General features: G+C 40.9%; 14 protein-coding genes across 14 annotated transcripts; 5 read left to right on the top strand and 9 right to left on the bottom strand.

Moving 5' to 3' along the window:
• The first annotated feature begins 2 nt into the window (after positions 1–2).
• Positions 3–1,831, top strand: K450DRAFT_257265 (uncharacterized protein). Its single transcript, XM_051591638.1, has 6 exons — positions 3–226; positions 289–385; positions 448–797; positions 864–998; positions 1,072–1,383; positions 1,468–1,831. The coding sequence occupies exons 1-6, from the start codon at positions 26–28 to the stop codon at positions 1,795–1,797; spliced, it is 1,425 nt and encodes a 474-aa protein (XP_051441339.1). The 5' UTR covers positions 3–25; the 3' UTR covers positions 1,798–1,831.
• On the bottom strand, positions 1,832–3,588 carry K450DRAFT_257263 (uncharacterized protein). Its single transcript, XM_051591637.1, has 3 exons — positions 3,414–3,588; positions 2,590–3,335; positions 1,832–2,519 (listed from the first exon to the last, which is right to left on the bottom strand). The coding sequence occupies exons 2-3, from the start codon at positions 3,274–3,276 to the stop codon at positions 1,866–1,868; spliced, it is 1,341 nt and encodes a 446-aa protein (XP_051441338.1). The 5' UTR covers positions 3,277–3,335; positions 3,414–3,588; the 3' UTR covers positions 1,832–1,865.
• Positions 3,589–4,003: 415 nt separating this feature from the next.
• Positions 4,004–5,955, bottom strand: K450DRAFT_257259 (uncharacterized protein). The gene is made up of 8 exons (XM_051591636.1): positions 5,787–5,955; positions 5,647–5,722; positions 5,445–5,580; positions 5,276–5,385; positions 5,172–5,210; positions 5,003–5,100; positions 4,593–4,925; positions 4,004–4,525 (listed from the first exon to the last, which is right to left on the bottom strand). Exons 1-8 carry the CDS (start codon positions 5,821–5,823, stop codon positions 4,440–4,442), a joined length of 915 nt encoding a protein of 304 aa, XP_051441337.1. The 5' UTR covers positions 5,824–5,955; the 3' UTR covers positions 4,004–4,439.
• A 1-nt stretch (position 5,956) lies between these two features.
• K450DRAFT_257254 (uncharacterized protein) lies at positions 5,957–6,443 on the bottom strand. The gene is made up of 2 exons (XM_051591635.1): positions 6,370–6,443; positions 5,957–6,300 (listed from the first exon to the last, which is right to left on the bottom strand). Exon 2 carries the CDS (start codon positions 6,223–6,225, stop codon positions 6,043–6,045), a length of 183 nt encoding a protein of 60 aa, XP_051441336.1. The 5' UTR covers positions 6,226–6,300; positions 6,370–6,443; the 3' UTR covers positions 5,957–6,042.
• On the bottom strand, positions 5,957–7,465 carry K450DRAFT_257249 (uncharacterized protein). Its single transcript, XM_051591634.1, has 8 exons — positions 7,312–7,465; positions 7,164–7,222; positions 7,016–7,102; positions 6,854–6,926; positions 6,664–6,775; positions 6,515–6,599; positions 6,370–6,448; positions 5,957–6,300 (listed from the first exon to the last, which is right to left on the bottom strand). Exons 1-8 carry the CDS (start codon positions 7,382–7,384, stop codon positions 6,245–6,247), a joined length of 624 nt encoding a protein of 207 aa, XP_051441335.1. The 5' UTR covers positions 7,385–7,465; the 3' UTR covers positions 5,957–6,244.
• A 1,305-nt stretch (positions 7,466–8,770) lies between these two features.
• K450DRAFT_257244 (uncharacterized protein) lies at positions 8,771–10,160 on the top strand. Its single transcript, XM_051591633.1, has 6 exons — positions 8,771–8,987; positions 9,048–9,173; positions 9,246–9,463; positions 9,530–9,654; positions 9,714–9,814; positions 9,886–10,160. Exons 1-6 carry the CDS (start codon positions 8,796–8,798, stop codon positions 10,072–10,074), a joined length of 951 nt encoding a protein of 316 aa, XP_051441334.1. The 5' UTR covers positions 8,771–8,795; the 3' UTR covers positions 10,075–10,160.
• On the bottom strand, positions 10,161–12,094 carry K450DRAFT_257239 (uncharacterized protein). The gene is made up of 11 exons (XM_051591632.1): positions 12,066–12,094; positions 11,944–12,007; positions 11,748–11,879; positions 11,664–11,685; positions 11,455–11,514; positions 11,258–11,395; positions 10,974–11,193; positions 10,792–10,888; positions 10,680–10,731; positions 10,523–10,621; positions 10,161–10,454 (listed from the first exon to the last, which is right to left on the bottom strand). Exons 1-11 carry the CDS (start codon positions 12,078–12,080, stop codon positions 10,247–10,249), a joined length of 1,107 nt encoding a protein of 368 aa, XP_051441333.1. The 5' UTR covers positions 12,081–12,094; the 3' UTR covers positions 10,161–10,246.
• Positions 12,095–14,020: 1,926 nt separating this feature from the next.
• K450DRAFT_291619 (uncharacterized protein) lies at positions 14,021–15,565 on the top strand (the record flags this gene model as incomplete). Its single annotated transcript, XM_051593581.1, has 1 exon — positions 14,021–15,565. The coding sequence occupies one exon, from the start codon at positions 14,021–14,023 to the stop codon at positions 15,563–15,565; it is 1,545 nt and encodes a 514-aa protein (XP_051441332.1).
• A 412-nt stretch (positions 15,566–15,977) lies between these two features.
• On the top strand, positions 15,978–17,944 carry K450DRAFT_257236 (uncharacterized protein). Its single transcript, XM_051591631.1, has 8 exons — positions 15,978–16,003; positions 16,209–16,226; positions 16,292–16,393; positions 16,465–16,605; positions 16,670–16,969; positions 17,047–17,280; positions 17,351–17,458; positions 17,522–17,944. Exons 2-8 carry the CDS (start codon positions 16,209–16,211, stop codon positions 17,627–17,629), a joined length of 1,011 nt encoding a protein of 336 aa, XP_051441331.1. The 5' UTR covers positions 15,978–16,003; the 3' UTR covers positions 17,630–17,944.
• Positions 17,871–19,574, bottom strand: K450DRAFT_257230 (uncharacterized protein). Its single transcript, XM_051591630.1, has 7 exons — positions 19,489–19,574; positions 19,370–19,430; positions 19,252–19,313; positions 18,929–19,193; positions 18,620–18,860; positions 18,018–18,527; positions 17,871–17,944 (listed from the first exon to the last, which is right to left on the bottom strand). Exons 1-6 carry the CDS (start codon positions 19,530–19,532, stop codon positions 18,244–18,246), a joined length of 957 nt encoding a protein of 318 aa, XP_051441330.1. The 5' UTR covers positions 19,533–19,574; the 3' UTR covers positions 17,871–17,944; positions 18,018–18,243.
• A 62-nt stretch (positions 19,575–19,636) lies between these two features.
• K450DRAFT_257222 (uncharacterized protein) lies at positions 19,637–21,398 on the top strand. Its single transcript, XM_051591629.1, has 5 exons — positions 19,637–20,184; positions 20,246–20,517; positions 20,584–20,908; positions 20,971–21,018; positions 21,088–21,398. The coding sequence occupies exons 1-5, from the start codon at positions 19,959–19,961 to the stop codon at positions 21,144–21,146; spliced, it is 930 nt and encodes a 309-aa protein (XP_051441329.1). The 5' UTR covers positions 19,637–19,958; the 3' UTR covers positions 21,147–21,398.
• Positions 21,399–23,588: 2,190 nt separating this feature from the next.
• Positions 23,589–24,201, bottom strand: K450DRAFT_283523 (uncharacterized protein; the record flags this gene model as incomplete). The annotated part of the gene is made up of 2 exons (XM_051593481.1): positions 23,589–23,741; positions 23,942–24,201. 2 exons carry the CDS (start codon positions 24,199–24,201, stop codon positions 23,690–23,692), a joined length of 312 nt encoding a protein of 103 aa, XP_051441328.1. The 3' UTR covers positions 23,589–23,689.
• Positions 24,202–24,412: 211 nt separating this feature from the next.
• K450DRAFT_202076 (uncharacterized protein) lies at positions 24,413–25,624 on the bottom strand (the record flags this gene model as incomplete). The annotated part of the gene is made up of 1 exon (XM_051584682.1): positions 24,413–25,624. One exon carries the CDS (start codon positions 25,622–25,624, stop codon positions 24,413–24,415), a length of 1,212 nt encoding a protein of 403 aa, XP_051441327.1.
• Positions 25,625–26,187: 563 nt separating this feature from the next.
• On the bottom strand, positions 26,188–27,328 carry K450DRAFT_302781 (uncharacterized protein; the record flags this gene model as incomplete). Its single annotated transcript, XM_051593780.1, has 1 exon — positions 26,188–27,328. Exon 1 carries the CDS (start codon positions 27,193–27,195, stop codon positions 26,188–26,190), a length of 1,008 nt encoding a protein of 335 aa, XP_051441326.1. The 5' UTR covers positions 27,196–27,328.

Here is a 27,328-nt window from a genome sequence, read left to right as displayed (position 1 = left end):
CGTTTCCTTTCAATTTAAACATGCAATGCAACCAGGAGTACGGGACGTGAATCAATTGAATCATTCTCTTCGAGCTATTGAGCAGATATGTGCATTTGCTCGAATATCGCTGAACCTTCAAGAAATAAATTCTTTTGAAGATGCATGCGGCAATCTTTTAGACCTTGTCAAGGAACACCCTTACTATCAGCCAGGCTATGAGGAGAGTATGCTCCTTTGTTTGAAGGTATGATGATACAATTCAGTTTCCTCCCCGTTGTATATTTTTAATCATTCAGAATATGTCAGCTCGTAAAGGAAAACTCAGGACCTGCTCATATTGATCTTGCCCTCAAGGTGTTCGATCAAGTTCATGATAGCAACAAGCTGGCACCCGAGCATCAATGTAAGTAAACGCCTCCAAGAAATTAATGACGGTATATTCTTGATGTCTGATAGATTTTACAGTACTCATAGCCAATTGGTCTGAAGAAGTGCGACAATCGAAGTTTCAGAATCCATTGTTAGAGGTAGCCCCCGTGCTGACAAACAAGTGGGATTATATGCTGCATGCTGAGCATACACTAGGACCAGTCAAACTGATTGCGAGAAAGATGAAGACAAGCTACCCGTTTTTTATCGGCGCCAATGCATTTAGCCGATTACATACCAATTTAAAAGTGGAAAATGGAGACCTTCGACCATCTGCATTGCTGCTTGTTCTCAAAATTTGGAAGGCCAACTCGCATTCTTCGCGTACATACTGGCCCCAAAACTTATCCATCATGTTGAACGGCGTTACTCTGAGTATAGGAATGGTAAGGAGAAAGGCATAATGAGATAACCACCTTCGCTCCTACTCAGACATTTTATCATCATTGCAGAGGCGTCACTTGACGAAATCAAAGCAATCGACAGTAAACTTCACCATTAGCAAAGATGGTTGTATGGATATCACCCCATTGATAGTAAAAGGGAAAAACATACTTTTGGTGCAAAGAGACAGCAAAGAGACAGAGGTACGTATTGTATTAGAGATTAATAACATCTTCCACCCTGATTATGGTGTTTAACCGCAATGGACAATTACAGGATATCAATCTATTAATTGAAACATATTCGGTTGAAACTGAAGAATCTGTTGTTGATTTGGTGAAGCAGAACAGCCTTCCGGAAAACGTCTGGCGAAATCTCTTGAAAAAGATGCTAGCGAGTACATCACCAATTGACGCACCTTCTCGAACGAGTGGATTGCCGGGCTCTTTAACGCCTATTAGTCAAGTACCAGAGCAAGCAGACCTACTATTTATCTCTCAAGATTCCTTAAGGATAAGTTCGCAATGTCCAATCACTTTAAGAACGATACAAACGCCAGTAAGAGGGATTGATTGCAAGCATTTCGATGTAAGTTATAAAAATATGCCTGCAACTTAGATTATGTCGAGAGAGAACCCCTGAATCTCAACGCTTTTACTGTATATAATGTAGTGTTTTGATCTGGAATCGTATCTTTTGGTCAACAAAGGAATGGCAGACTGGAAATGCCCGCTTTGCAATTTGTACACTCCACCTAAGAAACTGGTATATGATCTATATCTTCAAGGCATCTTTAGAAACATACCAACCCGCGCATCAGAAATAGAGTTTCGTGTAGATACCCAAACGACGGATAAGATAACCCATGAGTTTATAGTTGATTCTACACCTGATGATCCTGACTTTCCAACTTCCACCATATATCGCACATCAAGCAAGGGATCGGATACCGCTACACAGCAACCAAGTGAGACTTTCACTATAGTCGAAATAGACGATTGATTAGACTTTGATTGTTCTCTAGACGCAACAACCATTTCTCATTGTAAATATAATAATATAATACAGTTTCATCTCAAATGACAAATTAAAAGCATCAATAGTAATATATTCCGAGTTATAGTCTTGACGTTTCCGTAAGACCCAGAAGAACCAGAAGCAAAGCCTTCTTTGACGACAGATTTCCTATACTCCAGTAAATGTGCTGAGAATGCTGGTATAACGAACGAATAGGTAATGGACGAACTAGAAACATTAGGCTGCAGCACAGTTGCATATGGCTTTCCCTGGATTTTACCATCAGTCGATCCATCCATCGTCTGATTTGCCCAACGAATCCCGGATTGATATTCAGCAGCTTTCGTAACAAGAGATGATAAATAGAGTGGTTGGGTAGAGTATTGGTTTTTGCTAGTATCGACTATTAAAGTTATAGTCTGATTTTGATATCCAGACGAAGGCCGTTTCAGATTAATGACAATGATAGACGTTAAAATGGCTTGCTTGTATAGACCGTATGCTGGCATATCGGGGTCTTCTGTTGCTAGGCTGGTTATAGAGACGCCGTTTCCTTTAATGCCACCAAAAGCTTGAGCGATGAACAGCAGTGAATACCAGACTGGCTGTGCTTTCCATACTCCACCGACCCTGTCAGCAATATTGTAATAGCTTGGAAAACGGTTATGTATGTTGCATGCGGTTACATTATTATAGGCCAAAAGCATCTGAACAACAAATTAGACTTAGAACTTCGCAATAGACTACAAAGCTTACAATCAATTCGCTGTTTCTTACCATGTAATCAATGGCCCAAAGAGCACTTGCAAAACTATTGGATAGACCGTTACGTCCCTCGCAGCTTACGCTATTGAATTCTCCTAAGCGAAAAGCGTACGTGGCTAGGTCGTCCGAACTCAACCCGCTCACAGCATTCTTAACTTTGCTTTCAATACTCGAGTGGTTGAGCAAATCTTGTAGGACAGGAGGATTAAGTAGATTGCAGTTGCTTGTTTGGTATTGGTGCTTCGATACTCCTTTGATGCTAGTCTGGAAAGTGTCTATAAAGGTGCTGCCGTTAATGTCATAGTTGAGAAGGTCAGTAATACGCCAGCCACCTCCTCCGAAAACAGCAGCCTCTATGCCTTGATGCCTGGTACTTGGAACAGTTTGTTGTAGTTTGAGTGCGAATGGCGCCCACTCTTCAACGTAGTCAGCCATGTTCCATCCTGGTGGTCGTTGTTTTACAGTTACAAAATTATCTGGTTCGTTTCCAATTTCAAATGCATAAATATTTTCGCCAATCGAGCTTTCCGCGGCCGTCGCCATTGCCAGTGCATTCTCTGGGTTTTCTACAGAAGACACATTGAAGTTCAATCCGATGATCCAATTGATAGGCATTGTAGACGACAGGGTGCTCATTTGATCAAATGCAAGAGGACCAACAGTGACCCACTCGTTCGGAACGACACTTAAGTTTCGCATCACAATGATATCCGTTGAGAGATGTGCATCATACCAGGTTGAATCTTGTGTGTCGCCACCTATGCGTAACGTTAGTTGCTTCTACATTTAATGCGAAAAAATTATGTTAGACATCTTCACGGTATTCGGATCATTACTTTCTGCGATTTTACATTGCTGGTGTGACCCAATTGCATTAATAGGTTTTTGAAAAATACGTTGGGGTGGGACACATTTCCTAAGAAGTAGTTCAACCCACTAGTCTCCAGTGATAATCCAACGAACGAAACATTCACAGGATTAGACACTATGGAGGTCAGTCCCGGCAATTCAATAGGTATATGGTAAGACATAAAGAGAAGGAGGAAAAACTGGCGTTAGCAGCCAGCTTTGAAAGAAAATTTCATCTCAAACAATAGCTGAATCAATGCGTCAATTAACGTGATCCAAATTAAACCGCTATTAATAAAAGCATTTTGCCTTGGTAAATCCGTTCTCGTTACTTAAAGTATACCTTTTATCCGCTATACCTGTAAGGAAAGAGTCCTTCTCTTCAAAAATTACTGTCTAGTGGTACCTTTCGATTTGCACGTCTACCATCTTTTCTCCATACCTCGAGCCAATTTTTTTGGTGCTCAGTGACTGCCACCGATGCAATGACACACACATTAGCGCTTTTTTTTGTTTACCCCGAAATCTTCACCTGCACACATACACCTCGAAATGTTCATGCCACAGGTAAAGGCAGCTACCATCAGATCTATCACGCAAATCATCATGTTTGACTAACCAGTAACTGCAATATAGCAAAAACTCACTCCTGAGGAGAAGGCTTTCCTCCGAATGCGCACCATCAGCAATGTTTCTAACTTCGTTTCCGTCATTGTTGCCATCCGTGCTGGTAAATATTTCGCCAAACGCGAGTTCCTCGACAAGTTTTGAAATTTGAAAGCTAACGCAATTGTTAAATTTCTTCTGCAGTTCCCTTCGCTTTGGACTATGCCAAGCGATTCTTCTAGTTATCATCGACCTCCTTTAGACGCTATGCACCCTTTGTACATTGATAAAAACACATAGGCAAACCATGCCGTTGATAATGTTAGAGTAGTTTGTTTCTTATGATAAATGAACAATATAGGGGTCAGAAAGACTCCTTTCATCGCCAGATGTATGCGAAACTGTATCTAGAGTTTGTTGAGATTTGTAAGTGCCTCTAATCTAGGGACTTTATCCAGTGGTGTGCAAGCGTATGATGCAATCAAAGGTGTCACTGTCATGTCCACCAAACCAGTAAGTAACGCGTCAATGATGTATACTCGCCTCCAACTTCAACTCACCTGAGATATGCTTATTGTGGACAGCCCATGTGTCAGTGCCAACTTCAGCATCAGCAATACCGCTAAGCACCTTAAAATCTGGAGCGAACCTATATTCCAATGGCTCTCCTCTTTCAGCTTCATCTCTTAGACTCAGCTCCACAGACTCATCATTAGTTGCATTTTGCGGTGTGCTCTCCAGTGTCACAGGTTTGAATAGACTTCCGTAACTGGTTTTGTAAATGTTCGTGACTTTGACGCTGCATTCTTCTTCAACAAGTGGCACATTGATATTGTAGAGGCCAGCAGGTTGCCATTCATTAATCTCCATCAATTTGCTGATAACCTTGATAGCTTCATTTAATTTGTTAGATATTCGACATGTGAGTAACATTCCATCAACACAATGATAGGAAAGGAAGGAAAGTTACCCATGTTGCAGGCGTTCTTGATTTTTGGAGGCTTGATATCGCGATCATAGAATGCAAATGACAGAGCAATTGCTTTCTTATTACAAAGAGTCGCTTCTCTAAGAGAAACACACTACAAGTCAATGGCGGGAGTACAATTTGCATGACAAGAGGCAATATATCGACTTACAGAGCTGCACCAATAGTTCCAGATGCCAACGTATAGATGCTATTATATGGCACATACTGGTTAAAACATATAGTATAGAAGCACACACACAGAATGCAACTTACCTTGCTGAATTACGGCCAAAGTTAGGACCGGCTATGACAAGGTCAAAATCGGTATCTTTGAAGACGTGATGAAGACCAATATTTACGCAGGTAGCCGGCGTACCGCTTAGCTGTTGGCAAGTGTGAGTGGCGGGTTAGCCCTATAGATTTCACTCATGATTCTGCTTACCAACACAAAATCATTCGGTGCAGATTTATGTGCTTGAACTCGGTTGGTCTGTCTGTTGTAATATTTAACTCCAATGTGGTCTTTGATCATGAAAGATTTGGATATCCACGATTTTTGAGTATCTGGCAAACATACGCTTCGGGTGCATCAACATCAAACAGCACTTTCATGCGCCTTTCGTAAACAATACTCTAAGACCAACCTGACTTCCCAGCCAAGAGCTTCCAATTGCTCAATGAAAGTCAGAATGAAAGGGGATTCGTCTGCGCTAGGCGGCCCTGTAGATATATTGATTTAGTCCGCGGTCTTGTTTCACAATCATTGCTTCACAAAACCACTCACCATCATCATTAGAGATTAACACTTTATAACCGGGCATTTCGATTGAATCGGCAAGGACGTGAAGTTTAAATAGACAGTTTCGCGCAACTTAATGACATAAAAATGATTGGACTGTTATTTCGAAGCTGAGAAGGACAGGAACATGATTAATGTTGCAATAAAGATCTGTATTGCCACATTAGAACTGAATACCATTTCCAAGCTATTCGGACAGGTCTATGCTTCGTTTGTTCCGATATCGCCCTGCTTTTGCCTCTCAAGCATGGTATATTAGTTGCACCAGTGGCGCGACAGCAGACAATGAAAATGTCAGTACAACATAGAGTGTATTCTGTCGCTTAAATGTCATATCTGGTATTCTTGCTTTATGAGAGCTGTATCTATCAAAAGAAAACTTTTTCATCTCATTGGCTATGATAGTTAAATTTGTTGATATCATAAAAGAAAAGCTAAAGGTTTTAGCACGAGCAATTGCTCGCTTCGGTGGTTGTACTACTTAAATCAACTTTTTGCACTATTTAAACAAAAGGAAAGAATATTAGAGACATTAAAAAGCTCGCTTTTTTCAACGTATTAAACTTACTCTGGTCTTTTGAAGCATCACCAACAGTGTTATCCATGCCGGGTAGTGCTTGAGCAATCTTTCTAAACAAGGTTTTCACCTGCAATATTACCAAGTTCAGTATCAATGCACGGAAGACTCAAAAAAAAAGCAATTCCATATTTACATTATGGCCCGCCTTTGCGCTGGTTTCAATGAACATCACTCCATACTCCTTTGCTTTCTTTTCGCCATCATCGACTGAGACTTCCCTGTTACACACGATTTGATTAGCAACCAGTTAAGTTAAGACCTTTGTTTCCTATGTTCGCTTACCGTTTCTCATTTAAATCAGTCTTGTTTCCTACGAGAACTATAATTACATCGTTACCACGTTCAACGCGAACATCGTCAATCCATTTGGCGGTATTCAAAAATGAATTTCGGTCTATGAATCAGCACGAAATGTAATGGTGTCAATATATATGGCATTGCCAAATCGGAAACGAAAGCTCGCCTAACTTACTTGTGATATCGTAAACTACAACAGCTACTGAGGAATCGCGAATATAACTGGGAATCAAGCTGCGAAATCGCTCCTAAGGAGTGTGTTTGTTTAGCCCTCAAAGGTATTGTCCACAACACAGGATTGTTTGTTTATATCAAGAGAAAGGAAGAGATAGCTTACCTGTCCTGCCGTGTCCCACAATTGGAGGCGAACAGTTCTGTCTTCCATATACATAGTTTTAGAGAGAAAATCGATTCCTATCGTTGCCTATTGAATGTGTTATCGTGGCCGGTCGTAAGTATAGCCTTTCATATGTCCGGACCCGTACCTGATATGTGTTGTCGAAAGTATCATACATAAAGCGAGTAATTAGAGATGTTTTGCCCACTATAAGCAAGCATCAGCGAGAAAGGATTAGAACGTGATCTGGTGTAGATGATCTCCTGGAAGTGACATTGAAGTATGCCTAGTCTTACCCGACTGTTCTCCTAAGAAGACCAGTTTGAACTTTCTCAGTGGGTTATTGAAGCTTTCTTGAGCGGTCATCATGCGGCGAAGTGCGCTAAATGAGCGAAATGTAGGTATGAAAAAGTTTAATGGTTGGAAAGGCAAAGGTTGCCAAAAAGCCAGCGCAGCGAGGAGCACATCGCTCAAAATTCAGATTCCGCAACTCGTCAAATTTGCAACGGGTGGCTGACTGTTGCCTGTCATCCGCCAAAACTGGAAATGGATTGTTTAACATTGCGATTGTTATTGAATATTTTTATCCCATAGCTGCTATTCAGAATTATTCAGAGTAAATATACAGGATTAATCACTTTTGGATAATTGACAAGCACTCTACTGAGTCGTTTCAAACGATGAAGCACAAGTGCCATAAAAGCGACAGACTTTTCAATAACCTCAGCAGAAAGTAGAAGGGACATCGAAATTGCAAATGGAACATTTCAAGCATGAATTCTGGCTGCATTCAAAGCAGCCGTATCAGCCGTGGAAAGTAAATCATGGTAACAAGAATGATATTCAGTCATCTTTCTTAACAAGTAATTTGCAACGAAGAAGACAGTTTCGTAGCAGATTTGTGATATAAAATCAAGCATGAGCAATAGAGCAGTCTGGAGCGAAACTTAATCTCTTTGAATCAAACGCACTAATTATAGACTATAGGTTTGCTTTTAAGAATGCAAGCTTCGAAAAATAAAATTTTGAGGCAGCTACAACATCAAATTTGAAAATATTTGATGTGTGGAGCATTAAATTCGCTGTCATTCGTTAAAGAACATACTCGCAGTTGCAAAAAAGATTTGTGAGTTGACAGTGACAAAAATCAGTAACGGATTTGGTCAACCAAAACTTGAGAAGTTAATACCAAGTGCAGATCGGTACTAAATGGTAGAAAATAGTATCTAAAGCATTTACAAACAGCTATCACAGATAAACATGTTCAAAACCTGAACCAAAATCCCTATACCGTATTTCTACTGCTCAAAACTGTACGTGGTTGTGGAAGTAGGCAATATTAAAAGTGCTTCCAGAATAAGGAAAGGAAGGGAAGCCATTTCCACTGCTGCAAACGAAGAATAAAGATCTAATATCTACACTCCTATCCTTATCGCCATCGACTACCGACAGAATGATTGTGAAAAGAATCTCAATTAGAAGTGTCAAACGCCAGCTCCTGAATCACATTTTCCGTCTTCTCAGATGTCTTTTCATACTTTTTTTGGGTATTGGTATTTTATGTTGAAACATGAAGTATGATGGGGTCGTCAACAAGTCGTAACAGTATTCCAGCTAGACATCTACATATTTTGTGGAAGATACTTGCTGTAAAGGCAACGATTTTGTGGCCGCCATGAAGATAGCCAGCAATCAAGGTTTCCAAAATTGGTAAATCCTATTCCACGAATTTGCAAGCTCACTTTGAACTTTGATCTCAACCCAACAATCTTTCTTGCCGATGGCGACACATACTCATGAATCGTTACTAAAAGATTACACACCAATAGAGCCAGTCAAACGAATATTCAGTGATAAAGATATAGCTCCTTTCACGGAAAGTGAAGCTTTTGCTCGTATCGTCGACTTTGTAAAGCTACTCAACACCAGCGTTTCAAACAAAAAAATAACAGATCCATGCCATGAATCAGAAGTGAGAATTCTTTCCTTAACGCAAAACACGATCATTCCTGTCTGACGCGATTGTTTCTAGAATATAAAGAAAGTTTTAAAGCTGCTTGATACCCTTTCCAGTTGGATAGACGATATACCGCCTGCCTCAAATGCCCAACGGTTTGGCAACAAAGCTTTTCGTATCTGGTTGGCCAAGGTCGAAGAGGTGCGTAAGATGCAAGGCAATACCGATGCTGCATCTGGTAACGATTCAGTTTTTGAATAATTGTTTGTATAGAATGCAGAGGCCTTGATGGAAGACGCTTTACCTCGAGAAGTTCATATTGCTCTCCCGGAATTAAAAGCGTATTTTAAAAACGCTTTCGGAAATGGCACCCGTATCGACTATGGTTCTGGCCATGAACTGAGCTTCTGTGCTTGGCTATGTGGGCTTGCGATGTTAAAGGTGTTTGAAAAAGAAGACTTTCAAGCACTCGTACTTCGAGTATTCACAAGGTAGGTTCTCATCGAACATCAAGAAAAGACAGTCATGATTATCCAACTCATTCGACATATCAAAAGTTATTTGGAGGTTGTTCGGAAGCTACAACGAACATATACATTGGAGCCAGCGGGTAGCCATGGCGTTTGGGGATTAGACGATTACCAATTTCTTCCATATTTATGGGGAAGTGCTCAACTAATCAGTAAGCAACTGTAATCTGCTAAATACGACCATAGCCATAAACTTATGAGTTCCAAATAGATGACCCCAATCTACGGCCAAAGTCTATCCTAAGCGAGGATATTGTCAATAGCGTTGCTAAGGATTATCTCTATTTTCGATGCATTCAATCCATTAACGAGGTAATTGAAGTACAAACCCTGCATGTTCTGTATTCTTACTCTAGCTCTCTTTCTTACTTGGCATTCCAAAGGTAAAGCGTGGCCCTTTCCATGAACATTCGCCGATGCTTTATGATATTTCGGCAGTACCTGGCTGGGCGAAGGTGAACTCTGGAATGATTAAGATGTTCATAGCAGAGGTACTGCGCAAAGCACCTGTAGTACAACACTTTTACTTTGGAGCATTATTTCCATTCGATCCCGTGCAAGAAGAGAAATAGGATCGTGCACACTTTTCAAAAACGTCTAAAATACCCATAGATGAATATTGCCTTTATTGTTTAGGCAATGATCACAAAAATTATGTAAAAATGTTATAGCATAAAGCAAACTGTACTCGAAATTGGGTTCATGACTCACAAATTGCACTACACAATCAATTTTCTCATTTCTCTAAGCATCAGCAACTTGAGTAGATGCTAAACGAGCTTCAAGAGAACGAAGAGCTTCTTCTTTTGCCAGTAGCTCTTGCCTCTTCTCTTGAATTTCTCTTTGCACCTTGAACTCGATATCACGCAGCTTCTCCTCTTCTTTCTTGAGCTGTTCTTCCTTCAGACGTACATTTTGATTCGCAATTTCATCTACTTTGAAAGACGTATCTCTGTAGAAAAGAAAAATTAAAAAATTTGTCATAACCACCAGTGATAACAGCATACCATTAATACATACGGTTGATCGATCTGGTCGTCACTCTTGCTCAGTTTTTCGGTTCGATAGTTTTCGTACAAGAAATCGTGAGTAATCTCCTTCAAATCTTGCAAATGAGAACTAAAGTTTTTGTGTTAGACAAGTAAATACGTTAGTTGCTTCTGTGAATCGTACCTACCTTAACAAAGCAGATCGAAGCTTGGCGAAATCCGAGTGCTCAGGATTATCAACTTTTATATAATCAATACTAGAAGATCACTTCATTCAACAATGCAATAAAGTAAGCATACCTTCAACAGCACCCCATGGATATTGACGTCCTTTGGTCCGAGCACCGTTCATTGTAATGAAGTCGTCACTGCCTATAATGGCGAAAGGCAATGAATCCTGTGTATTTTGTGATATAAAGAGTAATGAGTTACTTTCATAAGAATTGGCGTTACGTTGGATCCCCCTCTAATGCGAAACTTACCCTTAGTTCGCTATTCTCTTCAACGGTATCTTCATCGTCTTCTTCGATATCAAAAGGAAAATTATAAATTGGGATGTTGTAGTGCTCAATATCCTCCATGATCCTCTTCTTGAAGTCTGTTAGCTCTTGTGGAGTGAGAGAATCAGCTCTCCCGATGACAGGAATGACATTGACGCGTGGACTCAGGCGGCGCATCAACTCAATGTCGATCTCTCTCAAACTATGGAAATAAGTTGTTAAAACGGTATATCCTATTACGCTCGATGAATACCTAATTTACTCACGCATGCCCTGTTGGCTGAATAAAGTATAATAAAGCATGAACACGATTATCACGGAATCTAGGGTTACGCTTGATGCGCGATTCTTCAGCCAAAATATCGTCGTACTGAGTCTCGAGGTACCCAACAATTTCTTGGAAACTGTATAGAATAAGCTTACTATTATTTCAAGAAGAATTTGATGATAGCTTGGTACTCACCACTTTTCATTATCGATGTTGTCGCCAAAGCCAGGAGTATCAACAATGGTGAGTGAAATTCTAAGTTACCAGATATGGAGTCCAATTGGTAAGCCCATGAAAGGAAGGAGTTAAAAATCACTCCCTAACAGTCCCTATTTTTTCGCGACCTTTCTCCCTAACACAACTAGTACACTTATTTTTGTCGCATATATGAAACGTTCCCTTACCTGACACCGTCCTCGTCAAGTTCTGAATTACAGAAAATTGGTTAGAGCTGCATAACTGCAGGCCACGAAGTAGACTATACATACCCACTGAAATAGGTCGGATTTTGATACCATCCTCAATATGAGCCTCTTCCGGATTGTCGCATGTTTTGCTGCTCAGTACTTTTGAACCGCAGAGGGTGTTAACGAATGTTGTTCGACCAGTTCCAGAGGCACCTAATGATACACTTAAGTTTAATTTTCACGTTCATAAAAGAAATGCCAAATTTGATAAACATACCAACAACCATCAAGGTGAATTGAAATCCCTTCTTGACATTCTTTCGGCGACCACCACCCAATCTCTAAACATAGGTAAGCATAATTGAATAAGCAAGATAAATAAATAGTCACTTTACATACGCGAATGTGAGACATGATAGATATTGGAAATGAAAGAGACTGGAAAACACTATTGCGATAGCTTGCATTTTGTAATATCATGCCTCTCCTTTTTGTCCTTTCAAGGGACTCCCAGGAGTCTCCATCATCAGACTACCGTTCCTGCAGAACTGAATTGCAATACCTAAGTGATGCTGTGGAGACTCCTGCTTCTGATTTTATCAGCAACCACAGGACATTATCTGTAAAGCGAAATCGATGTCGCTTATCATGAATTTTAATCATTAGTATTACTTTATGCAACATCTTGGTATTACTCTCATTATGATAACTTTTGGTGAGCCAATATTACCTTCAGCTCCATATAATGATACGTAGTTATCGTGCTGTTCACCAGAGGTTGCTGAAATTAGTAGACGACCTTTTCTCAAAATGGCGGGAATTCCGCTCCCCAGATCATGCCGTTAGCAGTGGCTATAATCAATTTAAGATCAGGTCTGTGTGCATAGGGGATCAGCTATTGTATACGACAAACTTACAATAGTATTTTAGTCGACACCAAACGTCTTTGTCTAAATTATTCATATGGCATATCCAATAGTTTCTCTTAACATTGTAGAAACATGTGAGACAAGTCGACTTTGAAAAGTAGTAAACGTTAGTTCTAGCAGTTCAGCTACATTGAATCTTAACAGCATTTCATAATAGGCATAGCTAACTGAGGGACAAAAAAATACCGTGATGAAGCTGCTGCTCGTAGTAGCTGTATTATCGTGGTGTATTAGTACTGCTGCATGGTACAATACGCCTACTGCTTTATTTGGTTCATCTTTCCAACAGCATACTACAATTTTGGACGGCTAAGCGAGCGATCCGTGAATCTATCGACAAACGTATTCATTGAGAACAATTATCAATTCCAAGACTTTGAGATAAATGAGCTTAAACTCAAAACACAAGGGAAAATAATAATTTCGGCAGTGCAGTTTACATTTCAACAAATGTGATCGCCGCCAACTGATTTGAAGCCTTCCACTTTGTGAGCGGTCCAATCCGGTAACAGAAATATACGTCTAATTACGCTCGCCGAAGCACTGCTTGGATGTTGACGAACCTTCTAAATTATTTCCAAAAGCTGCAGAGAAAGATCTATTTCGATAAGGAACGGACGTGGAAGTTACGCTTATGTGTATTTACTAACATTGCTTTCTGCTAAGATGTTACATTTCCTTTTTTCCTCTTTACGCATACACCATGCTGGTGTACTCAATCATAAAAATCCCACTCCACTAATGAGATTGAGGCCATCCGAGCGGGTTATCAATGTCGATAACCCTACTCTCACTTACCGCAGTCGACGACACTATCAAATGATGAATTGTTTGTCCTGATTACACCAATTGCGGGGCAGTTTCAAGATATTTATTATTACATTGTGCGGCGACTGTGCCATTACTTTCTCAAAGAAACGGCTTTGCTTTTGCTAAAATAAAATATTTTTGTCGCCACTATTAGAAATTCAGGATTGTGCAGCCTTAGGTGACTCCGTTAGATTTCATGGATTATGCTGTAATTTAGCAGATTTCTCTAATCCACTAACTATAAACATCACTCCTATATGTAATTTAACACAGACCACAACGGCTGACTTTGCCTTCTGTGTCATAAGGTACACATGCATTATGATGCACAGTCATCATCTTCGGTTCAAGGACAGGGACGTAATGTGACATAGAACCGTCTCAAACTCTTGCAACTTGGTCAAATTTAAAAATGATGACCTTGAGCTTTTTTTTGTGTTCTTCGCAATAGTCTTTTCTTTCACTCTTTCTTCACTCCAAACGTAATTTCTTTATTCGGAGGATGCCTTTTTAAATGAAGTTTTGTTAAAGTATATGAAGTAAAAGGAGTCTACCTTGTTATTTACACATCGTTCAATCAAGTGGACATTTACTATACTGTTACTGACAGTCATCATGAAACGTCCAACATCAAAATCGCTAAACTTTCGCAATCCACTCGTGTTATCACCATCCAAATCTGAGAGCTCGTGTGCTCGCTCCCGAACGTTATCCAGACTCAAATCGGATGGCCATAACTTAATCGCTCGCTTGTCTGGTCCATTGCGTCGATCAAAATCTCAGTGTGGATCGTTAACTTTTTCAGCCACTAGCTTTGGTGAAATAAGATACAATACCGAGTTGAAGGCACAAACTGAGCAGATAATGGAATCTGACACCAGACATGAATTTTTAAGGTACCATAGGCGCCGTGAACATACACAGTCATCTAACATGATGGCTGATGCTAGAAGCAAACGGCGGAAGGATTCGGAAAATTCTGACTATGCGGACGAAAACAACGAGCCCTTACTTGCTTGTAGTGTATACGGAGAAAAAACAAAATGGATTTCTGGAATAAGGTCATACTTGAGTCTTCGAAGACGTGACAGTCATCGACGAGAGAAGCTGCACAAAAAAAGCAAATCGGTACCAACAACCACACCGGTTTCTATAATTAATCATGCCGCAATTGCCGACGTAACGGTACCTTTTGGAAACAATCGTTCGGGAATATTAGTAGTCGGCCAGTCAATCAAATCACCAATATCACCTTTGGAGCGGAAGCACTTTGCAGTACCAACCCCAGCAAAAGTAGAACAACGAGAGAGAAGGCGATGTCAAAGCTCTGCTACCACCTGTATGGATCATCAGCGTAATTCATCTTGTATATCAACCTCTAACTTCACCGTAAATTCAGAGAATTTGACGGCACGAGAATTTGCAGATATGACGGGCATACGCATTTGCAGCGATGATGAAGATTTGGATGATGAATTGGTAGTTGAACGTGCTTCAACCCCACAAAAAACATGCCAATCAGATGAAGAACTTATCTCACAAAGTAGTTTATTTTCGACACCTCATACAACCATTTATTCTAATCATATCACTGCGAATTCATTTGGAGGTCATAGTAGGACTTCATCCACGTTGAAAAAGCCGCAAATATGGGAGCAAGAATTTTGGAAAAATTCAGAAGATTTGCAAGCAATGCCATTATGTTTCAGTTCATTACAACAACAAGAAGGTTATCAGATTGAAAACGGTATGCTACAGCTCCCTAAATCCAAATCAGCTCAGTTGGAACCTTACCATCATGGTCTACGCAACAATCATCGACGAATAGATAGTTCGCCCATGCCATCAACTCCATCGATATATGAAAAATCGATGACAATCGACGAGCGAGCAGCTTCAGAGAGAATGAAAGATGAAAAATCGCGCAAACCTATTGAACCCATCAGCAAGACTAAGAAGGAAAAGCCAATAGTTGTTCGCAAGGGTAGATTTGAAATCATCTATGGAAGCCCACCAGAAGATAGCTTGCTACTGAGCAAAATATACCCACCAGAAGCTAGCTCCGCTTCGTTTACCGATTATATGCCTGATGAAGAATCAAATCTTCTGTCGGGTCGAACAGTCGAGTGGAAGAGGAAGAAACACTCAATAAAGGAGTAGATATGGTCGCCCATGCCGTTTTTGCAGTCAACGAAGAAGTTGTAGCCTATGCGGCTCGTGGATCGTCAAATGTTGCATCCATACTTATGTATATTCTTCCTCTCTCTCTCTCTGTCTCCTCTCAATTATCTCTCAAATACTGTATTTCGCGAGGTCCTTCAGATATCGACATATCGCACCGGCCATTTTGTATTTTTGCGTAAAATACACCGAAACAAGGGCTCTTTTATGACACCTCGTATACAACACATTTATATTGTGTTGATTTTAATTCTTTTTCGGGCACGAATAACCCGAGGTTACAGAGAGCAAATTACTGTACTCAATTCAATTTTATGAAACATATGACGCCAATTTTGAAAGCTTATAAATACAGCGAATGTCTACATGACGAAGTATAAAAGTCGCCTTTCTTTCCGCTATCCATCACTTGAAAAGGTAAATTGCCTACCTAGTTATTTCTGTTCATTAACATTCCCAGTGCCGTGATCGATTGTTGTTGAGTTGTTTCCTGCAAATGACATCTCAAGCTTACAACGTTGCTGCAGCTAACTGGAATAAACTTTCATTATTTCGTTCAATGACTAATGCTTTCTTCACTACTGTGTCTATATTCTAATTGTATTGTGTGATTTTGCTGCAGATGTCGAACACCATTGTGGTAGGATGATGTCTCTGTTTGTGGAATCTGCCTGTTTGACACTCTCTAATATGTCTTTATAATAGTCAACGGTATATCGCCAAGTCATCGACGACGTTATAAACCAAGTGCGCGGTGATTTTGATGAAATGGGCATTGACGATAACATTTTGAATGACCTTCAAAGGGTATGTGTTAACTGATTATCTATTCATCCTATATAAATTAGAAACATTAAACGCATCATTCTTGACCACAGTCATGGGAAACAAAAGTTGCGCGCTCACGCGTCGCAAACTTTATTGTTGGTGAGGAAGGGTACTATGACACTGAGGCATCACAGCATGCTGGACTCATCTCAGACACTGGTTTACAATATCCTCCTGTCACTATACACGAAGTAAGGGTTTTATAGCTCTCTATTTTCAAACTACGTTGCCATGCTAACGCTTAACACCTGCAAGTCACTTTCTACTTCCGCAGCTGCTGCGAGCCTCGCCACAATGGCATCCGGCAGTGCAACCGCAAGACGAGATATGATTGACAATGATGTGCAAAACAGAAATTCAGGATTTGTGAACTCTAATCCTTTAGGTGGTCTTATGCATCCGCACAACATGTCCAATGGAGAATTTGCAGTTCCAAATATAAATATGTCAACGCCACCACATTCAGTGAATCAAAACCAGCAATTAACAAATAACAATGGCAGATCCAACAACATCCCTCAACATGATGGTGCAAATGATGAGCTTTTTACTCAGGTATCACATATGTCATATGATGATTGATTGCGTATCTGCGGCCATGGATCTCCTAACAGCTCCTCTATCACATATAGGAAATTGACGCTCGTTTGGAAAAATCCATACTAGACAAGCACGCAGAAGAGATTGACAATTCTACCTCACCCATCGATGTGACAGCCTTCAACCGAGGCGGTACATTAATTCCAGTTGACACACTGCCGGAGGAGTATCAGCAATTAATATACGAAGCAAAGAAGCGCGCTGTTGCAGCTGGCGCATTGGACCCATCTTACCTGATTCCACAATTGGATGGAGATGATGATGAGGTAAAGCGTTAAAACTTATAACCTCTCTAATCATAAATATGCCTTGATATTGATGTAACCCATGTATCAGCCTGACGAAGACGAAATCAACTCGGACTTAGATGATAGCGACGAGGATGATGATGAAGCTGAAGGTGCGGAAGATTTGGAACATATTATATTATGTCTGTACGACAAGGTTTGTGCTGTTTTGCTACCTCATGCTGAAAAAGCGAAGGCGAAGATTAACCAATATGATTAGGTCACACGTACCAAGAACAAATGGAAGTGTGTTCTTAAAGATGGAATAATGCTAGTCAATGGCAGGGACTACTTATTTCATCGAGCAAATGGCGATTTTGAATGGTGATTCCATAAATGTCTACTAGCACTACATGCATATTAGCTTCTTTCCTGTCATAGCCCTAAAATTGTATAATACACTTCAATTCGATCTATTCAATATCTCTACATCATTGCAATCCTTCAAAGAAAGAAAGAAATCCACATTATTTGAATAAATAAGAAACATTGAGCAGGTATGCTTGGCTAAATAAATTACATTAAGCATGAAAGATTTGAGACGGCAGACTATCATTTTTTCAAATCTTCATATTGAAAGGATCTAGGCTGTCAAAAAAATTATCTCCACGAGCAGCTGGTGGTTTCGATGTGCGGGATTGTCCTAGCGACAAAAAGTATATCCACGTCATTCATATGAAATTATAAGATCATGGCATATTGGACATTAAACATACCTGCTGGCATCATGAATGATGCTGAAGTTTGTTTTCCCGCGTTCGATATACTCATGTAAGGCCGCGAGTTAGCGTCACTATTTGTGGTGGGCCTTTGATCTAGTTCAGAGAAGTTACGCAGTTCTGCATATGGATCGCTATGATTCCAACTTGCATTTATAGTACTTGATGCTGAAAGCAAGCTTTGATCAATGCTAGATATATTTCATGCGTTGACGTATAAAATTTACTTACAACCGTTACTTGACCTTATTGATGTCGATGATGCTGTGTTGGATGATAGTTTTGATGTAACATTTGGGAGATGAGATGTTGTAGCTTGTCCTATTTGCCTAGGGCTCAACATACCACCTTCATACGCTGGAAGTTTGGGTTGAGTTCCAATTTGCAACGATGCAAGATCATCAAACAGGCTACTTTCCGAGCTTTTCGTTGAAGGAGATGGTGGTACTGAAGCTACTGGTATGGCCCTTGCTGACAACGGCATTGACGCAAATGTTTGAGAGTAAACTGGACCGATAGGTGAGTGGGCTAAGGTTAAGGCTGTATAAGCTGCTTGCGCACAGACCATCAATTCGGAGAAGAGAGATGAAGAGACTTACGCGGAGTAGAAGCGGATGTTTCAATTAAATCTATAGGCGAGTTCACGCTACTCTGACGCAGTGTTGTCTGAGATAGACCTAATGGTATATTGTCATCAATCCATGACTTTATATTCTCGTCCGCGACGTTCGTATTTATGTGCGGTTTAGGTATGTTGTTCTTAGGTGTAGGAGGAGGAGGCTCGATCGCTTCCGACTGACGCCGTGTTGCTAGCTTTGCTATAGGCCGACGTTGACCATCCTGCACAATCAAATTAGTATGCTGCGTCTGGTGATCTTTGGGATACAAGTTGTTCATTTTTGACTTACTGCATTGAAAAGCTCCTTTATCTCACTCTGCACCTTTTCCATGTGTGATTTCAATAGCTCCTGGTTACACCACTTGGAGTCGTAGTACTTTTGTCGCATGAACCAGCGAACATCGGAATCGGTTTCTGGTTCCGGTGCAGTGCCTTTGTAGTGACTTAGCCAAATTCTTTGTGCCACAGCATTGCCACCATTCTGGAGGGCGACAGTTTCCGGCCCGGAGAAATTACTTGCAGTCAGAGATTTGACGCGGTGGCCAACTTCTCGACTATGGATCTGCGTGAGTAAATTGAGTTTGGAATGGAGGTCCTGGCACAGCCACTTACATCAAACCGGAGCATCTTGAACAAATGAACGTTTGAATGCTTAAATTAACGTATGATGGTATCTGAATACTATGTCAGCTTCATGAGTGGAAGAAAAGAAACAGCGAATAATATTAACCTTGTTGGGGCAATCGAAGCACTTCTTGTTCGCAGGTTCTTTGAGCAACGCTTGTATGATCCTGCGCAAGGCATAAATCAGCAACGCTTTAAAAAAAATTCATTTATTGACAAACTTACTGATAGTCCTTTTCCTCCTGCTTATTTCGTCGTAGTTGGGGCATGTTAAACAAGCGTCAATCCGAGATCCAACTCTTGCAGTCAGCTCTGACAACTCAGTTGCGACACTCCAAGTAAGCGTCAAGATTTATTGTCGGACAATGAAAGTTCGTCCAATCAAAACTGTATAGCCCGACTGTCTTCTGAATGTACAAGCATGGAGCAGAAGGTAACGAAACCTGATGGCTGTAACATTGACAGCTGAACGAGTATGCATCCTTTTGCGAATCGACATTATCCAATGAAAGAACCAATTTGCATCACCAATTAGTGAATAACACGAATGACTTGACTTTATTCCTTACTATCAAATTGTAATCATTATTTGATCTTGGACAACTGAAAAGCGTACCGGGCTGCTTTTCAGTCGGACTTTGGAAATATCAGCAGCAACACAGAGAATCTCGAAAAAGGAACTTAACACCTCTACAATGGCTACACGGATACTGCCATTGCTACAAACACCTTTGAAAGCAACATGGAATGTTGCGGGAAAGCTTACAGATACCTCTTACTGGCCGGCTTTTCATGATGGAAAGAAGGTAGTGGTTTTATTGGTTCCAGGGAATCCAGGACTGGTTGATTACTACACTACATTCTGTGAGGAAATTCACGATGCTCTCTCACACTCTAGTTTATCTTTGGATATTATCGCAGGTAAACCACTTTCTTTGAACATTATCTTGATTGCATTGTTCATTCTGTCCCTCCGAAATAGTGTCCCACCTTGGCCATTCTAGCAAACCCCTTAATACAACCAAGCAACTTTTCACACTTCAAGAACAAATTCAGCACAAAATAGAGTGCTTTGATATAATACGCAAACAGTATGGACCAGAAACAAAAATTGTTTTGATCGGCCATTCTGTGGGAAGCTTCATTTGCACGGAAGTCCTGAAAGCACGACCGAACCATAATATAGTACGACTTATCGCACTATTTCCAACTCTGCAACATATCGCGAAGACACCAAATGGTGTGGCACTCTCCGTAAGCAAAATCACCTTTAGCGAAGACTTACTCAAACTCTTTCATAACTGAATTCCTTCTGGATAGCCTATATTCCCAGTAATTCCACGTACAATAGTATCATGGTCAGCATCTTTGTTGTCCTGGATACACCCAACAGTTCGTAAGACTATTGTATCGTACATTACCAAACAGCCCGATCCTTCACTCTCTGTGACCTCGGATCAACTATTACAGAGAAATGTCGTGAACAATGCGTTGTTTATGGCCGGACAAGAAATGGCGTCCATAAAGGAGCTTGATTACGACTTTTACCACGCTCACGTTAAAAAGTTCATTATATATTTCTCACCAAAAGATAGCTGGGCACCTCAGGACCATTACGACGATATGAAGAGTAGATTTCCAAATGGTAGTTAACAAATCGCAATTGGAATTGAGCAATATACCTAATAACTGATAATTATTTCGCAGCCAACATCACACTTTGCGAAGAAAACTTGCCACACGCGTTCGTTCTCGGTATGATATAGTATCTTTTAAGTATTGTCCATCTTCTCTGAACTTTCTAACACAAATTTCTAGAACAAGATCATGCTAAAAGTATGGCCAAAAAGGTTTCAGAATGGATCCTAAACGTAAATGACTAAGAGTGAAAGAGTATTATGAATTTACGTACTGTCAATTGTGCGCATTTTAGATCTTTTGGTATTGCTGGTGACTTTATCAAGCTAAACTAAATCTAAACTAGATAGAATAAAATGCCAATGATCGCCATGATAGTTTATCTCGACTCCAAGCTGTTTTTGGTTGAAGCATACTGTAATAGACCTTCCGTAGCAGTGACTGGTATTTTCGTAAATGAGTACAAATGTGAGAAAAAAGCAAAGCAAAAAATTAAGGTAAGGAGGGCTTTAGGTCGATTTTTAGAGAGAAACTATAGCCTGTCTGGAAAAAGGCATTCAGGTGCTCAGATATATTGCATCAGTAGGATTGTGTCATATCCCGCAAAGACGTCTATGTCATCTCTACGATGTATGCTGTTACTCGAAGCTGGAAACTAGTAGGCGTTGATGTTTTTCTTTTTGGTGTGTATTGGTATAGATCTCAGTGTTTATTAGGATTCTCGGGAGACCTTGCTCAGAATCTCAACAAGTTTTTACGCTGTCGTCCGTAGATGCTGCTTGCCATGGTTGGTTATGTCACAATTTGGTGCTGAGCTGTTACTACTTTTTTTTTGGTATTCAGAGCTGTCATTAGCCTCCGCTTCAGTGTGTAGCAGCATGGACCTGCACTATCTGTTGCGCCGGTATGGCCCGAAGGCATACACCGGGGGTACATATCTCTACTCTATGCAGTATTTCGGGTGGAACTGCTATATTACCACCAGTATGACCGTGCAACGCTCTTAGAGTCGGACAACAGCAGTGGTTGACTAGGCTTTGTCGGCGAGCCTTTTTTTTTTTGTGTATTCAGAGAATTGCTTTATTTCTTAGTTTTTATTGACTAGAATACTGATTGTTATCTATACCGATGCTATACAGACGCCACCATGCGTTTCTCGCTCGCAGTCGTTTGTCTACTTCTCAAAATGCTGTCCGAGTCCGATCAGTGGTGGACATGCCAAATACGGCTTTAATTATCTATGGAAGACCAATGTTTCCTCAGCTCCATAGTAGATGCTTTCACCAGCAATTGCTGACCGCTCCATTTATTGCCTTCAGAAAAGCTCATGTACTTATATTTTTTTTTTTTTTATACAAGAGTCAATGTTTATTTCAATGCAAAATAGAAGTCGCAAAATTGTGAGATATAATGTACTGCTTATAGGGGTATGAAAATGCGAGGGCGGATGATATGGACAGAGCCATTGGACCACTCCACCACTCCTTTTCTCAACCAATTGTTTTTTTCTTTTTTTCTTTTTTTCTTTTTGCGTCGTCTTGTATTCTTGTCGACAGGGTGTGCCACAATGACTCCACCAATTGTTCATAAGTCAGTCTGTCTTGTTCTTCATCGCGGAAGACGAATTTCCAGTGGCAGCGCCAGATGGTCGCTATGGCCATGCTTAGTATAATGATGCTGGAAGGGTTGCGATTTAGGCTAAATTTGCTCCAAAGGTATTGGAAGCCTTCTACTATGTTTTGTGGTGTCAAACATCTCCTTGGCACTGGGAGATCTTTGACAAGCCATATGTTAAAGAGAGTGAGGGTGTATTTCCAGAATCGAAGTTTTGGTGGGCATTCAAAAAGCATATGGTCGATGTCTTCGGTTGTGTTTGAGCAAACCTCGCAAGCGGGTGAGAGACAGTTATTGGGATATATTTTATGCATGCGTGACCGGCTTGGCCATCTGTTGAGGGACAGCTTCCACCAGATCACCTTATCTGCTTGGGGTATTTGCAGTTTCCATAGATTAGTATAAAAATCTTGTTTACAAGAAATATGTATTCGTGTTGCTATGTCATATTTGTCATTTTGTATCCTAGTCCTTACAACGCTGGTTGTGAGAGATGATACTGGCATATCTCCTAGTGAAGCTTCGTTCATTAGGTTTTGTATATTTGAACTATTTGTGGTAGGTGGCTGAATTTCCTCTAGCGCAGACGATAACCAATCGACTGAGAAAGGTAGGTCTGTTACCCACTTAGTTTTTTGTCGACGGAGAGAAGTGAATAGTTTTTTTTCGTTTTCGTTGGGGGATATGATCGTCGGTTGTTGGAATCATATTGTGTCGATATGGGGGCCAGCCTTTTATAAAATGATTCAGAGGTGTTAATAGGCATGAACTATCGAGATCCTTGGTGGGACAAATGGCTGTGGCAAGAGGTAGTGCCAAAAAGTCGAATGAGTGGAGATTATAATTGTTATATGTGAGGTGAATTTTTGGCGTCAGTCGCATGATGCTTTTTTGGAGAAATTTGGTATGTTGTAAGAGTTGCGGAAATTTGGTTGCCGCTAAGAAGAAAGGCCTGTGGTCTTCTGAATTAGCCAGTTGGCGCAGGGTTTCTTCTAGTATATCATGAAAAAAGGAGCGGAAAGGATGGGAAACAACAAACAGCGGCACGATGTGACGCATGGTAAGAGCTTGAGCTTGATAATCAATCGGTATAATTCCGAGGCCTCCTCTTTGTTTTGGCTCACAAAGGATCTTCCAAGATATGCTTGGGTGTCTTTCGTTCCAGAGGAATTTTCTAAGAATTTGGTTTAGTGGTTTTAGGTGATGGGTGGGCGGGAAGAGTCTGGCTAGGTGCCATAATTTGGATGTAAGAATTGAATTGATGATCAAGGCTTTCCCGGCCAGTGAGATTGAGCGTAGTTTGAGAAAATCCACACTTTTTTGTATGCGTCGCAAAATCTGATCATAATGCATTTTGTGGTGGCTTTGTTGGAGTGAAATTGGGTATCCAAGATAAATAGGACAGTCTGAGCTATAGCTGTCATACCATTGGTACTCTGGGTATTTGAGTTTCCAGGGGTCACACTTGCCTGCCAGCATAACACCTTGCGTCTTGTGGTCATTGAGTTTGGCATTGGAGACGATGGAGTATCTGTGGTACAGATCCTTGCTTTGCTCTAGGTCTGCAGGTGTGTTCAAAAAGATGAGGGTGTCATCAGCATACGCTAGGTATTTCAGAGACAGGTGTTGGCTCATGCAATATCCTGGCAGTTTGGCTTTGAAGCTGCGAAGCAAAGGTTCCAGCATTAAGTTGTAAATTATAGGTGAAAGACTATCTCCTTGCCGCAGCCCTCTCCTTTGTGTGATTGGTCTCGTCAAATAGCCATTGACTGCTACTCTTGTTTTAGTTTGGAAGAACAGGGTTGAAATGCACTGGATTAAACTTTGGGGGTATCCGAAGTGTTCCATTGTGGTTTTAAAATATAGAGGGTGTACCCTGTCATAGGCTTTTTCTTGATCAAGAAGAAGCATGCAGGGTGGGAGTTCGTTTTTTTTTTTTTTTTTGTGTTCTTTCCGCATGTTCCATGAGCAACAGCGCAGCAGCGGCGTTGTCGGCAATATATCGTCCTCTCACGAAGCCTGTTTGGTATTGATCTATGCACAGTGATATCGTTTGTTGTATTCGGTTGCTAAGCACTTTTGAGAAGATTTTGCTGTCGGCGTTAACTAGCGCGATCGGGCGCCAGTTGCGGAGGTCCCTGCGACAGTTTTTTTTGTGGATCAGAACTGTATTTGTCGAGTTCCAGCTTTCTGGTATATGCGCTTTCTTCAATGTTTGATTGCATTGGCTGGTAAGGATATCTATAAGAATGGAGTTTTGAAAGGTTTTGTAAAATTCGAAGGGGATTCCGTCGTTACCCGGGGCTTTCTGATTCGGGGAGCTGTTTACGACATCTAGTATCTCGTCGCGAAGGATAGGTCGTATGCATTCTTGTTTTTCCTCTTCCGAGAACACATTGGCCGGTGTATGTTGGAGAAAAGAGCGTGTTTCAGTGATTGGTATGTCTGATGGTGTGAAGAGGTCTTTGTAGAATGTTGTGGTAGCCTCCAAAATTTCTGTCGTAGTGTCGCAGGATACACCTGTGTGTGGATGGTCAATAGATGTCATTTGGGCTTTAGCCTGCCTACTTTTTAGTGTTCGAAAGAAGTATGCCGTCGACTTCTCTCCTTGCTCCCTCCATAGGATACGGCTTCGAATGGCTTGGCCTTCAAGTCTTTCCAGTTCTATTTTATCTAGTTCGGTCAGGAGTGATTGCAAGAGTTGTTGTTGTGGCGAGGTTCTCGCTGTAGGGATAATTTCAGAGATACGATTTATCTCGGAGTTAATGTACAGTAGGTGTTTTTTCTTCTTGCGCTGCTGTTTCGCGCTGTAATCCATGCATAGTTTTCGAAGCATATATTTGAGTGAGTCGTACTCATCATGATCTAGGAGTTTTGGGGTGGTGTGTCCGAATGGACCTTCTGGGTTGAAGCAGAATTCGAGGAAGTCACGAATGTTCCTTTGAAATGTTGGGCTTGCTAGAATATTCGTATTTAATTTCCACCATCCTGGTCCATGGTCTGGTGCTCCTGTTTCAAGAGAAATGGTCAGTATACTGTGGTCAGTTAGTGACGGCGGAGAAGGAGTGACTTTGAGATGGTTGAGGAGGTGATGAGAGTCGTGATCCATCAGGATGTGATCTATTTTGGTGTGTTGGTCACCTCTGTGAAAGGTGGGGGTGTTGTTATGGATTGGGGTAGCATAAGTCAGCAGTTGTCTTGCATAATGAGATCTTCCTTCTTTCTTATTGAAATCAAAGTTAAAGTCTCCCGTGATAATGAGTGATTCGGGGGGTTCTATGGTTGACAGGTGATTCTCAAGTGCGTTGAAGAAGAGTGGTCTTTCCTGCCTTGCTGCAGGGGCATATATGGCTATTAATGTAATTTTGCTGATATTCCATAAGTCTTGTTGATTAGGAGTTATGTCTATCGAGATACTTCGGTCATTGATTTGTTGAAAATTAGAAAGTGTGATTTCGTTTGAGAATGATAGTACTGCCACATGTGATGTCCAGAAGGATTGTTGACATAGGCTTTGTTGGTGAAAGATTTCGTGATGTTTAGTTTCTGTGTGTGTCTCTTGAAGACAGTAAATGTCTGATTTGTGGTTTCTTAAATATCTGAATATGTTTGATCTTTTTTTGGCGTTTAGTAAGCCTCTCACATTGAGGGTAGATATATTTAGTAGTGATTTCATAAAATATCCATGGTTGTGTCCTCCGAGTCTGTGACTGATTCGGGTATCATATGTTGAGTTGACATTGTTGTTTCTGTGGATGGGTTAGTACTTTGTGTAGATGTTGTACTACGCGAGCTTGTTTGGTATCTAAACGATCTCTGCGCTTGAGCGTGGATCGAGTCGAGTGATGAGGTTGATTTGGGATAATTCATTATCTTAATCAACTCGATGTCATCCGCTTCGGAGTCTGATATATGATTATCAGCTTTGTCTACTTCTGAGGAGGCCTCATCCGAATCGGTATTCATGTCCTCGTCCGTGGGCTCATAGTCCCCGTCTTCATCATCTGTTTTTGCCTCAGCGTAGTCAGCGATCGTTCCGTTGGGTTTGTTGTAAGATTTGTTTTTTTGATTTTTTTTAGGGACGTTCTTTTCGGAGGCAGTGGGCTGGCTTTGTGTCAGCAATGGCCCGTCGTCTCTGATGAGGAGATCGGATGGAGTTTCCGATTCCGTATTGAAGAGCTGGCTTTCAAACTCCGGAGTGGGCACCGTCTCTTGAGTCGTCATTGATTGGGATGAAGGTTGGTTTGAATGTGTGTTTATATTAGCGCAATCTTTGCTATCGTGGCCAGCTTGTTTGCAGCGATAACATGTGCGCAAACCCATTGCTGAGTTAAGCTTCACATTGCAGTCCTTAATGAGGTGACCGCTTTGTTTGCAGTAGTTACAAGCCGGAGGGGCATTGTCCCACCTGGCTTGGATGGTTGTTTGCCATTCAGGTATGTAGATGAATGGCTTAAGTTCTTGGTAGGTTGTTTCGTTGGCATTGGTGGTATCGAGAAGGATAAATCCTTCTCCACCATAGCATTGGAATTTTCCATTGCCTACCACATTTTTGTAGATGGAAACGTTCTTGACCTTTCCAAAAGCAGCCATACTTTGGTTAAGCACTCTGACGAGTGCTTCTTCGCTGGGGTATAGAGGCATGTTGCGGAGTTTGACAAATGTCAGTCTCGTTTTCATGCTCTGGGCCTCGGTTGCACGGATGTTGATGTTGTTGATTTTTTTTTTTTTTTGTATGCGGTTTTATTGTAACAATTTCGTGACACTTGTTTTGGGTTAACATTAATTAAAAGGTACTAGACAAAATGTCCAT

Source organism: Umbelopsis ramanniana, assembly GCF_025399195.1.
Source record: "Umbelopsis ramanniana AG unplaced genomic scaffold K450scaffold_66, whole genome shotgun sequence".
Taxonomy (NCBI): domain Eukaryota; kingdom Fungi; phylum Mucoromycota; class Umbelopsidomycetes; order Umbelopsidales; family Umbelopsidaceae; genus Umbelopsis; species Umbelopsis ramanniana.
Note: the sequence above shows the minus strand (reverse complement) of the source record. Positions and strands in the feature narration are given on the sequence as shown.

Coding starts and splice junctions, on each gene's coding strand:
- K450DRAFT_257265 (XM_051591638.1), top strand. CDS start 26: ATGCAACCAGGAGTACGGGACGTGAATCAATTGAATCATTCTCTTCGA. Junction 798..863: donor TTACTCTGAGTATAGGAATG/GTAAGGAGAAAG, acceptor TCATCATTGCAG/AGGCGTCACTTGACGAAATC. Junction 999..1,071: donor GAGACAGCAAAGAGACAGAG/GTACGTATTGTA, acceptor GGACAATTACAG/GATATCAATCTATTAATTGA.
- K450DRAFT_257263 (XM_051591637.1), bottom strand. CDS start 3,276: ATGCGAAACTTAAGTGTCGTTCCGAACGAGTGGGTCACTGTTGGTCCT. Junction 2,520..2,589: donor TTTGGGCCATTGATTACATG/GTAAGAAACAGC, acceptor TTTGTTGTTCAG/ATGCTTTTGGCCTATAATAA.
- K450DRAFT_257259 (XM_051591636.1), bottom strand. CDS start 5,823: ATGCCCGGTTATAAAGTGTTAATCTCTAATGATGATG. Junction 5,101..5,171: donor GGAACTATTGGTGCAGCTCT/GTAAGTCGATAT, acceptor TGTTTCTCTTAG/AGAAGCGACTCTTTGTAATA. Junction 4,926..5,002: donor CAAGAACGCCTGCAACATGG/GTAACTTTCCTT, acceptor AATTAAATGAAG/CTATCAAGGTTATCAGCAAA.
- K450DRAFT_257254 (XM_051591635.1), bottom strand. CDS start 6,225: ATGATATCAACAAATTTAACTATCATAGCCAATGAGATGAAAAAGTTT.
- K450DRAFT_257249 (XM_051591634.1), bottom strand. CDS start 7,384: ATGATGACCGCTCAAGAAAGCTTCAATAACCCACTGAGAAAGTTCAAA. Junction 7,223..7,311: donor CTTCTTAGGAGAACAGTCGG/GTAAGACTAGGC, acceptor GCTTGCTTATAG/TGGGCAAAACATCTCTAATT. Junction 7,103..7,163: donor CTTTCGACAACACATATCAG/GTACGGGTCCGG, acceptor CACATTCAATAG/GCAACGATAGGAATCGATTT.
- K450DRAFT_257244 (XM_051591633.1), top strand. CDS start 8,796: ATGGCGACACATACTCATGAATCGTTACTAAAAGATTACACACCAATA. Junction 9,174..9,245: donor GGTTGGCCAAGGTCGAAGAG/GTGCGTAAGATG, acceptor TTGTTTGTATAG/AATGCAGAGGCCTTGATGGA. Junction 9,655..9,713: donor GGGAAGTGCTCAACTAATCA/GTAAGCAACTGT, acceptor AGTTCCAAATAG/ATGACCCCAATCTACGGCCA.
- K450DRAFT_257239 (XM_051591632.1), bottom strand. Junction 11,396..11,454: donor AACATCGATAATGAAAAGTG/GTGAGTACCAAG, acceptor TATTCTATACAG/TTTCCAAGAAATTGTTGGGT. Junction 10,455..10,522: donor GACGACCAGATCGATCAACC/GTATGTATTAAT, acceptor TCTTTTCTACAG/AGATACGTCTTTCAAAGTAG.
- K450DRAFT_257236 (XM_051591631.1), top strand. Junction 16,970..17,046: donor ATGATGAGCTTTTTACTCAG/GTATCACATATG, acceptor TATCACATATAG/GAAATTGACGCTCGTTTGGA. Junction 17,459..17,521: donor TATTATGTCTGTACGACAAG/GTTTGTGCTGTT, acceptor CAATATGATTAG/GTCACACGTACCAAGAACAA.
- K450DRAFT_257230 (XM_051591630.1), bottom strand. CDS start 19,532: ATGCCCCAACTACGACGAAATAAGCAGGAGGAAAAGGACTATCA. Junction 19,431..19,488: donor CAGGAGGAAAAGGACTATCA/GTAAGTTTGTCA, acceptor TGCCTTGCGCAG/GATCATACAAGCGTTGCTCA. Junction 19,314..19,369: donor GCTTCGATTGCCCCAACAAG/GTTAATATTATT, acceptor CATAGTATTCAG/ATACCATCATACGTTAATTT.
- K450DRAFT_257222 (XM_051591629.1), top strand. CDS start 19,959: ATGGCTACACGGATACTGCCATTGCTACAAACACCTTTGAAAGCAACA. Junction 20,185..20,245: donor ATCTTTGGATATTATCGCAG/GTAAACCACTTT, acceptor CCTCCGAAATAG/TGTCCCACCTTGGCCATTCT. Junction 20,518..20,583: donor CAAATGGTGTGGCACTCTCC/GTAAGCAAAATC, acceptor CCTTCTGGATAG/CCTATATTCCCAGTAATTCC.